Source organism: Neltuma alba, unplaced genomic scaffold (genome assembly GCF_004799145.2).
Source record: "Neltuma alba isolate B1F8T4 unplaced genomic scaffold, ASM479914v2 tig00005852_pilon, whole genome shotgun sequence".
Taxonomy (NCBI): Eukaryota; Viridiplantae; Streptophyta; class Magnoliopsida; order Fabales; family Fabaceae; genus Neltuma; species Neltuma alba.
The window spans coordinates 1-17,494 of record NW_021634254.1 but is presented as its reverse complement, the minus strand read 5'-3'; the positions used below and the strand labels follow the sequence as shown (position 1 = coordinate 17,494).

At 37.3% G+C, this 17,494-nt stretch overlaps 1 protein-coding gene across 1 annotated transcript; it reads right to left on the bottom strand.

Moving 5' to 3' along the window:
- Positions 1 to 13,204: 13,204 nt before the first annotated feature.
- On the bottom strand, positions 13,205 to 16,678 carry LOC114748881 (FT-interacting protein 3-like). The gene is given in 4 exon segments (XM_028937353.1): positions 13,205 to 13,604; positions 13,607 to 15,841; positions 15,939 to 16,079; positions 16,491 to 16,678. Coding segments are annotated over 2 exon segments (2,322 nt in total). The 5' UTR covers positions 15,804 to 15,841; positions 15,939 to 16,079; positions 16,491 to 16,678; the 3' UTR covers positions 13,205 to 13,479.
- Between the last annotated feature and the right edge of the window lie 816 nt (positions 16,679 to 17,494).

Sequence of the window (17,494 nt, the reverse complement as noted above, 5' to 3'; positions counted from 1 at the left end):
AGTAGATTCAACTTCACTGGCATCAACAGGCAGGACCGCATTCTGAAATATGATTAGAAGAGGCATTATTTAATATAGTTAAGAGTTTTAGTTATCTAGCTCACTAAAGTTAGATTAAATCTTAGAACCATTTTGTTCATGCCAAAAATGTAAACATGACTGAGTTTTAGTAAGTACAAACCCCCCAAAGTAAAAGATAAAACGCAAATAAAGTTCAACTCCCAAAAAACATACATACAAGTGATATGGTAAAATGCACTACAAGTGATAACAATTGACATTTCCATTAAAAAAAAAAAAAAAGGAATCTTAGTTATTTAAAATATGCAAGGTGTTGAATTTAAAATTTTCTTGTAATATTATTCAACATTAGAACAAACCTTACAAACATTTTTAGGCCTTGTCGTTTTGAGCACATGTTGGCCCGCTTCAACGTTTTGCAGAGGTTGCACCTCAATGCCTTCTCCAACAATACTTCCTTTTTGTAAAACAGCATAAGGCCCAATGGAAGAACCTTTGCCGATCCTAATAGGCAAGAAACTGACAAGTCCATTCTTCACCTCATGGCTTTGGAGCAAAGCTCCTTCTGCAATAACAACCGTATCTCCAATTGAAACTAGAGATGGGTCTGTGATGTCAACTGTATCCAGCAAAACTCCAGGTCCAATTCTTGCGCCAAGCACCTCAAACCAATATTTCAGGAATACTGTACCTCTAAGATGTACCGCCAGAACTTTCGAAGAGATTTCTTGCATTTTATAAAGTGCCCACCACTTGATGAAATCCACAGAATAAATGGAAATTTCAGGGGCAAGGGTATAATTTGGCCTCAGGAGAGAAGTCCCGAACAATGAAATGCAAACACAGGTGGAAACAATGCAAAGGATCCAAGCAAGAGGCGCAAAACTCAAGGAAATTAAATAATTTAACCAGCATATCCCATCTACTGATTTACTAACACTTTGGATGAAGCCCAAAAAGGCAGTGATCGATAAATATGCGGGAAAAACTAGAATGATAGACACATAAATGAGTGCTAGGATCTGGAGGAAACGAATACCAAATTGGCGAGATCTGGTAACATCGACAACCAATTCAGAAGAATCAATCTCCAGTTCTGCAACATGGGATAGATTATTCACAAGTTGAGGTTGAGACTTCAATAGAAGATTCTCTGAGAAATTAGCCAACTCTTGAATGCAAGACGCAGTGAAGACATCGATAGCTGCCACGGGCACTCCCAGGAAATCAGAGAGCTTTTGAGTTGCTTTGACCACACCTATTGAGTCAATTCCATATGATGCTAGGTTGTCTGTAAGTGAGATGTTGTCAATTGGAACACCTGTCTGCTCAGAAATAAGCCCCTTCAAGAATTCCACAATTTGTTTGTTGCTGATTCTTGAAGCGCTTAGATTTTTATTTGACACTAGTTGGGGTCGAGGCGTATATCCTTCCCTGCATGTTCCTGTAGTGAATGATCGTACTAATGTTTTCTTTGTCAAAAGTGGTTGTGGTGCAAAGTTCAACGATCCATCTATAAATTGCTTTAAGCATTCAAATCTCTTGATCTTTCCTGAGGTCGTTTTACTAATGGTTCTAGGCTTGACTAACTTGACTGAAGCAACAGTGACTCCATGTTCCTCTGCCACACGAGTCTGAATTTGCTGGATCACATCTTTGCCTACTGGTTTTCCGTCTTTTACTTCTGCAATCACGACAAGGCCAACCTGGTCGGAACCATCTGGAACGGAAATTCCCTTCGCTGATAGAATTTCCTCAGGGACTCCAATGACAGCACAACACCCTGGACGAAGAAGCTCACATGAGCTTTCAACTGTTTTCTCAACATCTGCTGAGTAAATATTTCTTCCAGCAACAATGATAAGATCCTTGATTCTGCCAGTGATAAACAACTTCTGCTCTATTATACGTCCCAAATCTCCAGTTCTTGTGTAGTTACGTCCAGGATGATTTTGAAGCTTATTCCTGAAAGTTTTTTGACTCAATTCTTCCTTCCCCCAGTATCCTATTCCTGCACTTGGACTACTAATCCATATTTCTCCCTCCTTTCCATCTTCTTGAAGCTCTTCACCAGTCTCTGGGTCAACTATTTTAATGTCCATATCGGCATCTCCTGGGTGAACATACCCGCAGCAAACTCTTGCTTGCCAATCAACAATAATAGGGTAACCTTCTCCAAATGCACAACAAACAAACACACAATTTTCTGCTAAGCCATATCCGGGAGCTGTCACCTCCCGAGATAAGCCAAAAGGACTGGTTAGTTCAATAAATCTTTTCAAAGTCCTTTGTCTCACTGGCTCCGCTGCAACCATGAGAAAAATCATAGACGAAAGGTCTAAATTCTGAAGTTTATCTTTGTCACACTCCAACCTTCGAATCAATAACTCGAAAGCAAAGTTAGGGCCAGCGCTATGAGTTGCTTGATACTTGCTGATAGTTTCAAGCCATAAAAGTGGCTTCTTGATAAATGTCATTGGAGAGAAGAGAATAGCCATACCACCACTAACAAGAGATGTGAAGAGTCCGCCAATAAGCCCCATGTCATGATACTGAGGAAGCCAGCTCACTAGTACTGTTTTTGAGGTGCTTTTATATTGTCTTCGCATCAACTTCACATTATGAATGAGCCCCCCATGAGTTATCATTACTCCTTTAGCATCGCCAGTCGATCCTGATGTGAATTGCAAAAAACAGATATCATTAGGTTGGGGTTCAGACTGATCAGCTAGGCATTCCATACTCAGGTTCTTGAAGTTCTTGACCCACGAATCAGTGTGTAGCCATGGAAGATTAGGCCACCGAGCTGAAGCATTCCCACCTTTTCCGCTTAGTGAGATTAAATTTTTCACCGACCCTGCACGGACAGCGGAATGATAAGCTGTTGTTGACAAAATTGCTACTGTGCCACATGATTTAGCAATAGTTTCAATCTTCATAAGTGCTTGCCCACTTCTTTGCATTGGGTCTGGGGGAAGAACGGGAACTGGTATGACTTTAGCTCTTAGACATCCAAAGAAGGCATCAACGAAGTCTAAACCAGGGACGTAGATCATTAAAACCCTGTCTCCAGGTTTGATAACTGGTTTTTGACTCGTTAAGAGCTTTTGAGCAATATAATTGGCATTTGAGTAAAGCTCTCCATAGGTCCTTTGGCCCATCACAACCCCTTCTTCATTAATCCAAGTGTAGAGACTTTTGTTTTGAGTGACAAAATGAGTTCCCCAGTACTTCAAATAGCTACTCATATTAGGCAAATCAGGAAATTGTATTCCTGGCAATTCGCCTAATTCTTTTGGATCATTTTTCGTGCTGTTCATTTGCAAGGGAAACAAACTCTGCAAAAGACATGCTTCTAGTAAGCACATGTCTGGTATAATAGCATGAATATCTAAAACTCATAAAAGCTGCACATGTCCCAAATATTGATTGGTTTATGTGTGCATAATGCCAAATTACCTTCGTGTAAGGAAATACTGGCAGATCACTGTTATTCCCAAAGTTCTTGCAGACTAAAGCCATAGCATAAGATGCATTTCTCTCTGTAAGCTCAAATGCCACAAGTCCACCTACAAAGTAAGTATTCCTCGAACCTTGAAGTTCTAATTCAAATTTGTCATAGAAACCATCTTTCATATCTGCATTCAAACTTTCAAAACTTAATACACTTACTAGGTGAAGGAAAACAAAATAAACAATTGAAAATTGAAATACCTTGACTGCTAACATGAGGGAAATACTTAAAACGACGTTGAAGAATAACATTCTCAACTTTTCCTCCGATGGCTTCTACTGCATTGATCGCAAGCTCGGTGACAATTGGTCCCTTAATGTCATCAGAGTTGCCATATGACCATAGCAAGAATATATCAGTGTCAGCATAGAATTTCTGCAACGCAACTGGATTTCCGATTGTGCTAGGATCTTCCATAAACTCACTAAAATAATAAAATCCAACAGGCATATCTTCGAGCCCTTTAATCTTCACAACAGTAGTGTAGTAGTCATTTGTCTCTACTTTGCTGAATAAATCCCTTTCAAGATCACTGACATCCATGACTTCCATTTCATGCTCTGCTGACAAGACTTGATCATTAGGAATCTGGTGGGACAAAGCCACAAAAACCTTGTGTAAATAAATTTACGAGCAATAAATTTACATACCTATGGAAGCTGAAGGTGGGGATCTATAAGTTCTTCCATATTTTAATGGAAAGTTTCCCGAGATTATAATCTTGTCAAACTCCATTGTTTTAACTTCATCAAAAGTCTTGACATTAACAATGACACCTTCAAAGTTGCGTCTAACAGCCAAAACTTCAGTGTTGCAATGAAGTTTCAGTGGAAGTGCATCAGCAATCTTCTGCCAAAGACTTGTATATCCACCTTTAAAACGTCTAATTTTTCCAGCCATTGATGTTCTTGTAAATTCATGAAGATATGCGTATGGCATATCTTGAACAAACCCATATCCTGAAGCAGTGTAACCATAGGCTACGGATTTAGGAACAAATTTGAGTCCATGTCGCTCAATATATTTTGGACTTAAGTCTGAAGTGAGTTCAGTAACAGCGTGGACCCCAATACGATCAGAATTCTTTACCATTTCCTGTTAGCAAGCAAAAGGAATAAGTAGGTTTCAACTTTCAAGTCATTATGTGGAATAGGCTAATCGTAGAGACGTACTTGGATCTCCAATGTAAGTGACATCACAGATACATAATCATCTGCAACGTTAATATCTTGATATTTTCCTGTAGAACGCTCAATAACAGCAAGCTTGTGGGAATCCATTTCTTCTAGCACAGACTCTGTCTCTTTTACCAAGTGAAAAATGACAGGAGCGCTACTTGCAGCAAGAACTTGCCCGCCTAAGTCATAAACTTTCCCTGTATAAATAGATTCAACATCTAGTCAAGATTCAAGTATTAGTGACATGAATCAACTGGTGATTACTATCAAGTTTTACCTTCAATTTCCACTGATTCACACATGCCACCAACTGTATGATGCTTCTCCAACACGGTCACGTCTTTATAACCAAGCCTGCATAATGCATAAGCAGCTGATAAGCCACTTGGACCACCCCCCACTATCCCAATTCGAGTGTTCACTGGCAAGGATGGATGCAACTTGGAGAACTGGTCTTCTATTGATCTTACTGGATCCATCTTCTCTGGATTCCAAACTTCTTGTCCTTGGAACCTATTGGGATCACTCGAGAAACTCAGTCCCAGCAACTGGAGTTATGTGCATAATGTCATTGAAACCTTGCGTTTTACAAAGGCCCAATAGTACAAAAGAACATGGAGTTAACACTGTGCAAAAAGGAGAGAAATAACAAGAGAATGAGTAGTTGATTCTAGAAAGAGTTGTGAAAATTTAAGATGAAACTAAAACACATTCATCCTAAGCTGAAGCTATTGTAAGAGATAGATTTTATGATGTGAATAAAACGCATATCACTATTAGATAAAGTAAAGACTCGAGATCAATCTTCTCAAGAGTACAAGTCCTTGAAATAAATAGAAGAATCCATTGACAAACTACAATATCAAATGATAGAAAACATGCTACAATAAGAATTAAGTGAAGTTTGAGAAAAGGAAAAGGAAACCAAAAGAAAAGAAAGAAGAAGCCTTATTCTAGTCAAAATATGTTGCTTCCTTTTGTCATAGAAAGTTGCTGAAACCCAAATGCACAGCTTATTTGCCAGAAATACGAAAGAAAAAAGAGAACTTAAAAGAGATTATACCTTTGATGGTGTATCCTGCTTCTTCAGGATTTGTCAGCCGACTTGGCACATTGCGTATTCCTGCAATTACAGGACCACTGTAACCATAAAGTCGTAAACCAGAACATGGAAGGCGCAGTGAAACAAGCAACAAACTTCTGTGAAGACATGTATGCGATGAGAAATGTCGAACTGGCTATCTTCAGCATCAGTTACTCCGCTGTTTGTTACTTTTTCAAGGCTCTACTTAATGAACGATCTCTTGAAGGCAAATGGTCCCGTATATAGGATAACGAGGGAAAGATAAATGGATATATTAATTAATATGAAAAAGACATCTACTGGACAGAAAACTAACCTGAGTGATGAAATTACACGAAGTGGCTCCAAGTGGATGCGAGATGACAAATAAGAAAAAGTAATCAGGCGAGCAAAAGAAAAAGGCCGTTGCTGCACTCATGGGATTGAGGACCACCCTGACTGTCATTATATATATAAAAAGAAATAGGGTCCAAGGTCGCCTGCCGTCAACAAGCAGAGACAAAACCCAGTACGGTTCAAATTTGGCGGGTCTCTTTCCTTCGGGGACTACAAGAATATCACCGTCTAACAGGCGACGAGATATTCGCCTCTGATCCCTATATATTCTTGACAGCATTCGAAGAATCCGCCCCAGCAGTGACAAATGACAATTTCAGTATTTCTCCTATCAAAATCCATACGCAGCACACTGATTATGCATTTCTTGGGTGCGAATAAAAATTCTTAGTTGGAATCAATGATTTAAAACTCGGAGGCCGGCAGATTCTCCGGCTCGTTTTCACTGGTTCATCCGCTTTCTCATTTGAAAAATAAGAACATGAAAGGAATAACACCGAAGAAGGGAAAAAAGGAAGAAATTATCAGAAAACAAGAAAGAAAACTTACATTATCGAAACGAATGAGAGAAAAAACCCAATAAAATTAGAGCTTGACCAAGAAAAACGAAAAGAAACTTTAAGATGACGTAGAACAAGAACGCCAGATGCCCCTTGGAAGGAAAAAAGGAGAAAGATAGGATAGGCTGATGCTTTTGGCTCTGCAAGACGAGTTGTTGAAGCCACTGCACTGTAGAATGAGCTGGAGAAGCCATCACCAACTTTGATTTTTGAATGACGGTGCTAGACTACCACCACCGGAGTAAGATACTCTGTGCAACACCATAAAAGGTTAGTCCGAGAGCGAAAACTACTTTTTATGCAATCTAGGGACGTAAAAATTGAAAAGAAATCAAAACCTTGCATGTGAAGGCATGCATCGTGCAGTGAAGTGATTTTGATAAAAAAGGTTGTTGCAAAATGTACTAGTGCACCAGAAGCGTAAAAGAACAAAAAATTACTCCTATTTCAATATTATTACTTGAACTAGTTGACTAAATTAAATAAATAGTTATTTATAATAAATAGGTATTATCTTTTTTAAAATATTCTTGCTAATTAAGATTATCTTATAAATATATATAAATATAAGAAATAAAATAGATTGAGATATTATAAACAAAATAAAAATCAAACGAACTTTTATGCTACCTCCGGTCCTTAATATAAGATCTTGTTTGACTTTTATTTTGGTTCTAAATATAAGATTATAATTCACTTTATCTCTCATATTTATATATTTTTTTCTAAGGTAATCCTTTCAATAATAGTAATTTAGCCAATACACTTGATTAATAAGGATATTTTAGGAAAGATACTACTTATTTATTACAAATAACTAATATAACTTCTTTTCTTAATCTTCTCGAATTAGTCAACTAGCTCTTATAATTAGGACTGAAGGTGGTATTAAGAATAAGAGGAAGTATATTTTAAAGATATGGTAGTAAAAGATTATTCCAATAATTTTATCATTCTGGGACTTGAGAGTTAAGCCAGGTTTTGTTTTTGTGTAGCTTGTTTGTATCTATTTCCAAATTATAAAATAATTTCATATTATATTTATATTATCATAAATATATAAAATACTCCTTCGGTCCTTAATATAGGACCCAATTGTTGAGGTAGTTTTGGTCCTAAATATAAGACTCATTTCTCATATTTATCAGTTTTCTCTAAATTACCCCTATGGATACTCCCTCAATCATAATCAAGTAGAAGAGAGGGGGTATTAAGAAAGATAATTATGGTGTTTTAGGACAAACGTGTCACATTTCTTATAATTAACTAACTTACTTAACTTCTTTAATATAATCAAATTAGTTAAATGAGTTTTATATTAAGAATAAGAAGAGTATTTTTTTATTTAATTCTTATTTCACCAGTCGACCGGTTCAACATAAGAACCACAAATCGTTAGCTTCTTCAGTTCAAAATTCAGTATGGCTTTTAAAACATCCGTAAGTTCCAAAACCAAGAAATTGCGCAGGAACGTAACAGGGGAGTGACCGCCCCAGAATGAGTCGATAACTTTTTTTCACGGTTTGGAAATTGAACCTAAAAATAAACAGATTCTCATCACTTATGCCATACAGTGTCCCTTTCCCTGTATACATTGAGGGTGTGTTTGGTATGAGGGATTTGGGAGGGAGGGGAGGGAAGGGGAGGGATTTTAATCATTTTCCCTTGTTTGGCAACACACAAATTTTAGGAGGGGAGGGAAATTTTTTAAAATTTCCCCTCCCCTCCCCTCCCTAACCTCCCCTCCAAAATTTGGGAGGATTTGGAGGGAAAGGGCAATATTTGTCATATTATGACCATTATACCCATATTTTGTCATGTTGTAACCATTATGTCTATATTTTGTCATGTTGTGACCATTATAAACCCACACCTTAAAAAAATAAGAGCAAAATTATCCATATTAAATGTTTTTCCCTCCCCTCCCTCTTTTTTATAAATCCAAACAGATAATATTAAAATCCTTCCACTCCCCTCCCCTCCCCTTCCTTCCATTAAAATCCCTCCCCTCCCCTTCCTCTCATTGAGCCAAACATACCCTGAGTGAGCATCACTTCAGCGATGTATTTCAAATAAAATAATGGACTGGATTCATATTTACAGAATAAATCTCAACCGTTGAAATTTGATTTAATGATAAAAACATTAAGTGCCTGTTTGGTTCACTTAATTTTTGGCAATATAATGGAATATAATACAATGTAATGTAATAGTAATCACATAAGTTGTTTGGTGCATTATTGAAGAAAGATGATGCATAGGCATAAAAACATTTGGTTGGATTATAAAGAACATGAGAATAGGTAAAAAAAATATCAAAAGACAAAATTACCCTTATTTACATATACAAATGTATATATATAATGATTTAAAGTTCTCTATTTTTTCTCCAAATATACATGATGACCCTATATATCCATATATAAATAATAAGTTCAAGCCAAAAAAAGAGAGTATATAATACACAAACAAATATAATAATATGTATGTATGCTTTCCCATTACCAGATTCTCCCTTGCAACTAATTAATATATACATATATATATCACCAAATATGTATCAACCATTCAACTAAAGTTTAGTAATAATATGTAGCAGTGTGTGCAATTGCCAATAATAGATCAAAACTTCCATGAAAGCAAAACAAAAGGCTTTCAAAAACTGGAATTTTAAGGGGAAAAAAGACGTGACTTTCAATGTAGAAGAAACATAACAGGGTTAATGAATGAAATATTAGTCTGGCAAGGGAAACGATGGCAGCAGCAACAAAATGGTTGCTGATGGAGATGATAACAGTAACAACAGAGATAAAGTAGCGATGACTTCTGTTCCAAGGTGATAGCAGTAACGACAAAGACGGTAGGAGTAGCGGCAAAGAGAATGGCTAAATGGGTAGGCTATCAATAGGGTTTATCTGTGGACACGTTGGTCAATTTTAAAAATTATAATGGTAATATTATCTTTTTAGCTTGATTACAATAGGTCTGCATCTCTATTCATCAGTCTTAGTAGTGTAATTCAGATACATTCATTTGATGTAATCTTTTACATTATACAAGGTCATAAGTCCAACCAAATGTATGAATCACCTCATTACACAAGGATTACTTGTAATCCTCTCTCATGGAATCCAACCAAACGGGCTGTAAGTGGTGAGAAAATAGAGAGGAAAGTGAGTTGTTTCCATTTAATTGGATAGACCATGAATCACGGAATTGAAATGGAATTGAATTCATAGTTATAAATCCATACGATCCTAAGTTCTTGTTGGGAGTAGAGAAATCAATATTAATCACAGGATAACTTTTGGAATCATGCGGAATATGCTTGCGTTTTGCATTGTTTTTTCCCTTTAAAAAAGGAGTATATATACATAATACGAACCGGCCGTTGAATTTACAAGTGTTAGTTAATTAGTCAATTAATGTTTAAACCAAAAATAATAATAATGACGATGATGACGCAAGTCTGGGATCCTGACACGAGAACGCTGGCATCAATGACACCCCCTTTCATGCAATTTCTCCTGTCATATCCCTCAATATTTATTTTTCATTCAAAAACGTTCAAATATTATATAAACGTATTGTTATGGTAATACTCCTCCGGTCCTAATTATAAGACCCAATTGACTTATTTGAAGAGATTAAGGAAGTAAGTTAAGTTGGTTATTTATAATAAATAAGTGTTTTATTCCTAAAATATCCTTGCTAATTAAGTATATTAGCTAAACTATCATTATTAGAAGGATTATCTTGGAAAAAAATGCATAAAATAAAAGAGAAAATGGATTGGGTCTTATAATTAGGACCAAATAAAAGTCAAATTGGGTCTTATAATAAGGACCGGAGGAGTACATAATTTTTTTTTTTTGGTTTTGCTATAATGCTTTGTCCAGTGTTTCACTTGCCACTCCCTACCTGCAAGGGAGAACGAGGCTTTGGTGCCAAAAGACTAATTTAAGCTAATTATAAGTTTGCAATTGATCTGACTTACTATCTGATATTGGAAATAAAAGAAATAAAATAATTGGGATCATTTAGGAATTTGCTTTTGCGTGTGGCGATGATGAATGAAAATGACTTAATATATATAAAACACGGACGAGAGCTTGTTATAAAGTCAAATAAATAATGACGGTGAATGATATGCAAAGGATGCCTTTTGAGGAAAATGACTTCTGATGAGAGTTGAATTAAAAAAGGTTTGGAATGGAAGACCTATATAGCGTTTGGGAGATGCTACGTGGCGGGGGTAAAAAGTAAGAAAAAGCCATGGCATTGCATGGCCTCTTGATTTCTGGAGGTTTGTTGAAGTAGCAGTATAGGATTCTAACAGCGGACCAAATTTAAAGCCAAAATACGTAGCAAATTAATCAAGTAATTGTAGCGTAATTAGTGGGAGAATGGTGAAAATAATGTGAACAGCAACGAGGCATTCATGAAGTAGTGAATGCTCCTTCATAGAGCTAGTAATATAGCAGGCTCAACCCGCTAACCCCTATAAGGTGGCAGGTAATTGAAAAAAATAGGGATTATTTTGATGCAGTTTCTTTCAGCCCACACCTACAACTCGTAACCCATCACAAGCTAGCCTACCAACCTATTTTTATTTTTTTACAATTTTTATTTTAATAAAAAAATGTTTTATTATTTTTTAATTAATTTACATATAACTTTTATTTTGTTAGAGACTTCAATTCTAAATTTAATTTCTCATTTTTTTATTTTTTATCATTTTTATACTAATAAAATAATTATTAATAATGATTTATATGTTTATATTTCAACTTTTCATATTAATTTAATTATATAATTATATAAAAATATAAGAATAAGAAGAATTTAGTCTATAAAATTATAATTTAATTTTAAAAATATTAAATGTATGTGTAAAAAAAATTTTTAAAAAAGGATAGAGGTTGGCGAGATGGGCTGGCAAAATATGAGCCTATCAGGAAGCGGTTCTTTTGATACTAGCCTGCATGGTCCCGAGCCCGCAGTGGGTTGACTTTTAACTAATGGGTCAACCTGTTTTACACCTCTGCTCCTTTGCATGGGATATGTAGGAACGACTAGAGCTGGTAATATAAGCCAGTCTGCCATTACGGGCTGGTCTGTGGCAGACCTGAAGACCTGCAGTTCGGTCTTTTTAGGACCGCCTTCTGGCAGGCTGGGATTTTTCCAACCCAGCCCGCCAGGCTAACCCACCAATTTTTTTTATTTTTTTTCTTTTAATAAAATCTATTCAAATTCCTAAATATCTAAAATAAAACATGCAAATATAGAAATTATAAAAAATAAAACATAGGATACAAAGTTTAAACTTTCAAATATCTCAAAATATTAAACATGATTACATAATCCATCCATCCAAAATGATTTGATAAACAACCAAATTAAAACATAAATCCAAATTAATAGCGGTACAACACTACAAGGTTACAAATATAATGTGTCAAGTGTTCAATTATGACTCATGACTTCTACACGGTGCGTTCTATTCAAAAGAAAAATTTAAAAAAAAAAAAGTAAAACGGGCTAGCCTGCCAGCCCTATGAGTTAGCCCGCTGTGGTTACGGGCTTGGTGGTTACGAGTTCAAAAGATTCGTTTTAAAACAGTCCTAATTTTTATCAACCCAACCTGTTACTTCTTAGCAGGTTGGCAGGTTGGGCTGCTTACCGACTCTAGGGACGACATGGGACGGCCGAAATAGCCCTTCACTTTTATTTTATATTACTTTGGCAATACATGCAGCTGCAGGTTTTATAACTCTTAAGACGACTTTGTGAAACACTGACGTAGCAGGGCTCATGAACGAGTCGGATAAGCCAGGATTAGGGATATGATGGAGCTCTTTGTGCAAGATAATTAATTCCCCACCAGTCAAATAAGACTCGCGCAACCGGCTGGCGACTTTTCTTGAAAATGACACGACCCAAAATTTCATTTCGACTAACCCAGAAAATATATAATTGTTTCAAGTCAATGTAAGCGATAAATGGAGTCGAATGTGTTGGGCGTTGCCACTTGGTACCGCAGGAGGGAATCGTTACTGTTGCTGCAAGCTAAAATGAGAATGGTGACGAGTGATTACTGCGATTACGTTCGTCGTTAAGCAAGACGCATAAAGAAAGAGCAAAAATGAATTGTTCCTAAAAGAATTAAAAGAGGCATGTTTTGCGAAGATTTTGCCTCTCATCTGTTAGACCGCAGAGATCATGTGTTTTGTGACTTTAAGCTTGAAGAAATGATATGTTGTGTTCTGGAGAATCATTCGTATAGGCATCAGTTTGAATTCAGCATTCTATCGGTTTATGTAATGAAATGGGCTAAGGACAATTAAAACCAAAAATGAATATGTGTTGAAATGGGAGGACAGAGCGGCCAAAAAAATGCAGGCGAAAGGAGAATGGTGAACAGTGACTACTTTGATTATTGGATTGTGTTTGTAACAAGCAACACACCAGCAATTAGTGAAGTATTTGTTTCAGAGAGGGAATACCTATATTCAGAAAAATCCATTTATTTAATGTAGACCATATATTGTGTAAAACATCATCAAGCAGGAAAGCACCGCGGCGTGGTTTGAATTTAGCATTATCTTGGATTTACGTTATGAAGCAAGCACGTTGAGAAGGAGCTATCTGACCAAGCAGACCAGGAGGTAAAGAAATATATCAGAAAGGAACTAAAATTAAATGTACGAAATGTGAAAAAGCATTATTACATTGGCATAATTGTTTCTCCCCAGAGTTGAAGCAGCTGAATGTTGATGAAAGGCTTCACAACAAGCTATCTGATCTAGCAGGCAACCTCCTAAAGAAGTTGAGGGAAACTGATGGAAGCTTATTACGGAACCGGGGATGCCTCAGCACATAGAAGCCAAGGAGAAGGCAAACCACTTGGAAGGAGTAACATAGAGAACTATAGCAGCAATGAAACAGTATGTCACAAACAGAGCGGTGGCCCTTGGATCTCTCCAACTTAGCAAATTCTGAAACCTCTCTCCTTGAGTGGCCAAGTCACCAACGACAGTTTGAACCCTACCTGCTATGCTTCTCAAACGATCATACCTCATCCTGACGATATCCGAAGAGCGAGAAGTTGGAAATGTATCGAACTCTTCATCCAGTTCATCAGGATGAGCACTATCAGCATGAGACAATCTGGTGTCCATGTGGGGAGGGTGTCTTGGCCTCCACCTGAAGTTCCAGATTCCAATCAAGAACAGGTACAAGAAAATAGTGGGAAGTATTAGCTCTGGGTAGAGAACCAATATTATGAAAAGGATATGAATCAGAATGGTAGTGAGAGGGTTTCTCCAATTGCATATCTGATCAAACCATCTCCCTATGGCAATCAACCCACCTAGAACTTTCATAATTCTAAAGAAATTAGCTTTGCTTCTTCTCATGCTCCACATATGTGAATCTACATCTAGCATATATTCCACCACCTCTTTCCTTAGAGGTGGCTCGGCACGGCCCAACCTCATGGATACAATCTGCATGGCCTGATGCCTCAAACTGTCCAGCTGAATCACAGATAAAGGATGGATATAGTGCATCTTGGGCAATAATGGTTGCGAATACATATACAACATATTAAATAAAGATGAGCCTGTGAACCTCACAGCCAATTGCAGTTCCCCCATTTTCTTCACACCTGAAGTATGCAGCACCAGTAGAGGGTATGAATGTGTATAAACCCTATCTGATTCAAGAGTGGACAGTCGAATCCTCACCTTCCCTATCTTTAAATCCTTTGATCCTCCTGACTTGTCTCCTCCTTGCATGTGACCATTATCAAAAACCCCAATCGTAATAACAGTGCATGGATCAAAAACTTCCCAGGTATACTGCTCATTCCACCTTGGAGCAAAGCTGTCTACAATTGTCCTCGTACGGATCCATTTTTGCCCATACTTAGCTACACAATATGCATCTGTTGTTCCTCGACCATCTCTTGCCTTCATCGGCATCAGCCCTTGCGCACTAATAATTCCAACTTCCAGAATTCCAATGCTGGACTTCCAAAGCTGTTTTGCAGTTGGCCTAAGATCACTGCTGTAATGAGTTGATTCATCCAGCACATGATACCCACCATCCAAACACACCCTCAAATGTATCCTACTCGCAAATTTGGTCTCTTTCTTCTGTTCCGCTTCACCAACCACATGCTTCTCAAGATTGAACCACCTAGTGTTCACAGGCTTATGGTCTAACCTCCTTTGCACAGTCTGTAGAGGAATCACACACCTTCCCAAGATTTCATCTTTGTTTGGTCCAACTCTGTCTTCCACAGTCAGTAACAAAGGCTCTTCAAATGGTTCGGCAGCAACAAACATCAAGTCCTCATTCCACATGGGATTTATAGTCTTACTTGGAGATATTTTAGTTCTCAAAAGTTGGTTTCCAAGATTCACCTTTACAAACACTTCAGGATATCGGCTTTTATCATTCGGTACCAAGTCCTGAGCTTCAATAACATTGACCCTCACATACCAAAGCTTGGGAGAAAGGTAAACCTTGGATTTTATGTTTGCAACTGCTTCAGGACCAACCGATGCTGCATCAGAATGCCATGAATCAGGAAACGCCTCGTCTGCTTGTGTTCCCATCCATACAGCCAGCATTATCTCTCCCTTAGTCTTAACGCCCTTCCGGTCCTCCAGCCTATACCATTGTGGAGCCAATGGACTGTCAGGGGGGACGCGCTTTGGGATCTCATTAAGGTCGAACAAGACCCTTCCTACAAAGTCGTCCACAACAACATCCTTATCTTTCACAACCACTTCCAAAACTGAAGCTTGAATTCGATCTTGTGAGAAGGCAAAAACCTGGTTCCACTCAGGATTGGCCTTCTTCTCAAAATGCTTGGTAAGGCCCTTGTAGTTCCCAAGTTTCACTTCCACATAGGGGTCCAAGCTACCGGTGACATCCTTCCCAGGTAAATCCTTGGCTTTCACCACACGAACATACAGATACTGCATTTGTTCCACAAGGTCATAGGTGCATGACAGCTTGTCCCCTGTGACGGACCCTGCCCCAATTTTGGGGAAGGTCTGTTTCAGGGCAAAGTCTTGAGGCTGTGGTGGCTTCTGCATCGTTTCTAGAGTACACTACAAGTCTACAATAACCAACACTGCAAATAGGACAATGTCATGCATTCAGAAACAATTGAACAGATGCTCTTTCAATTTTACGTTGACGCAAGTATATAAAGGAAACGAAGTGCTCACGGGATATAATCCAAAGCAACGGTGAGATGTGAAGAAGCAATCAAGAAGAAACGACGATAAAAGGACCTCGCCACTTGCCAGTGATCTTAGACCGCAATACTGAATGGGTCCGCCAAATCTTTGAAGGAAAAGCAAAATTAACTGTGTTGAAGAAATATCAGAACCAGTATGGCAAAAAGAAACAACATTTCATCCAAATGAATAAAATGGTGAAGAGAAGAACAGAAGCTTGTATATTATACGCCAAACGGTAAACAAAAATGGAAGCAAACAAGTTAAAAGATAAGAGGGAAAAAGCTTTCGTGTAAACATAGAACAGGTTTTATTTTATGCATGTCTGTTTCTTCTGGACCACCAAACCGGGACAAAGACGAAGAAAATAGCGAGGTAGCCTTAAAACAAAAGGCATTTACTGAAGGGAAGTGCAGACCATAGTTAGACAAGCTTGTATTTGACGATTATAAATAAAAGGCATTTGGAAGAAAAGGGCCCGTCAAATCAAAAACCAGCAGAAGAAGTAAACCCATTTCATCAACTTCAACTACCACTCACCAGAGGGAAGAGGCAAAGTTTTCAATCTTCAACAACTACTCACACCAATTTAAAGAATTATTGTAAGATGTATCAGTAAAACTGGGAAGAAATGAAACGAACACGCAACAGAGATTTAGCACTAACATCAGAAGATGTAGTCCAGGGTGTCTTTCTTCTCAAAGGCTCGCGCTCTGAGCTGCCGACACAAACCATCGCCTAGTAGGATGAATGAGTGAGCTTGTAGACATTGAAAGCTCAGAAGAGGCTGGGAGTGTGTGCGTGAGAGCGTGATGGGAGTTGAGATCTGGGCAAAATCGACATTTTAAGGCGTATGCACAACTTTCTAATTTGCACAATCTTCTAGGACGTAAACTGCAGGCAAACGGTGCGAGCATATTGGTCGGTTGTGACTTGGGACTTTTTGCGGAAAAAAATCAGATCAATGTCTTGAAATTATCATTCATAATAACTTGGTAGAAATTAAACCATAATTTTAAAAATATTTTTATGTTATATTATTTTCAGTTCTAATTATATCAACTAGTTAACTAATTTAAAAAGATAAAGAAAAAATTTAAATTGGTTGTTCATAATAAATAAATATTATTTTTTTAAAATATCTTTATTAATTAAGTATGTTGGCTAGAATTATCAAGGATTATCTTTAAAAAATGTATAAATATGAAAGACAAAATATATTGAGATTTTATATTTAAGATTAAAATAAAAATCAAATAAAATCTTATATTAAAATCAGAAAATAATATGAAATAAATATATAAAAGAATTTATTTCATTTTATGAAAAAGTCCGTTTATTTGCTTCCAAACACACGCAGGGCACATCTCCTCTCAAGTCTCAACGTTTTATAATTCCTGGAATGGGTCTTATGCATGCACATCGAAGTTTAGCTTGAAAAAGTTGCTGCCATCTGAGATTGAGGCACGTGGAAGATGTCCCGCTGCATACTGTACAGCTAGTGGAAAGAGAGAGAATCGCACGTGAAGATACTGTAGCAGTTT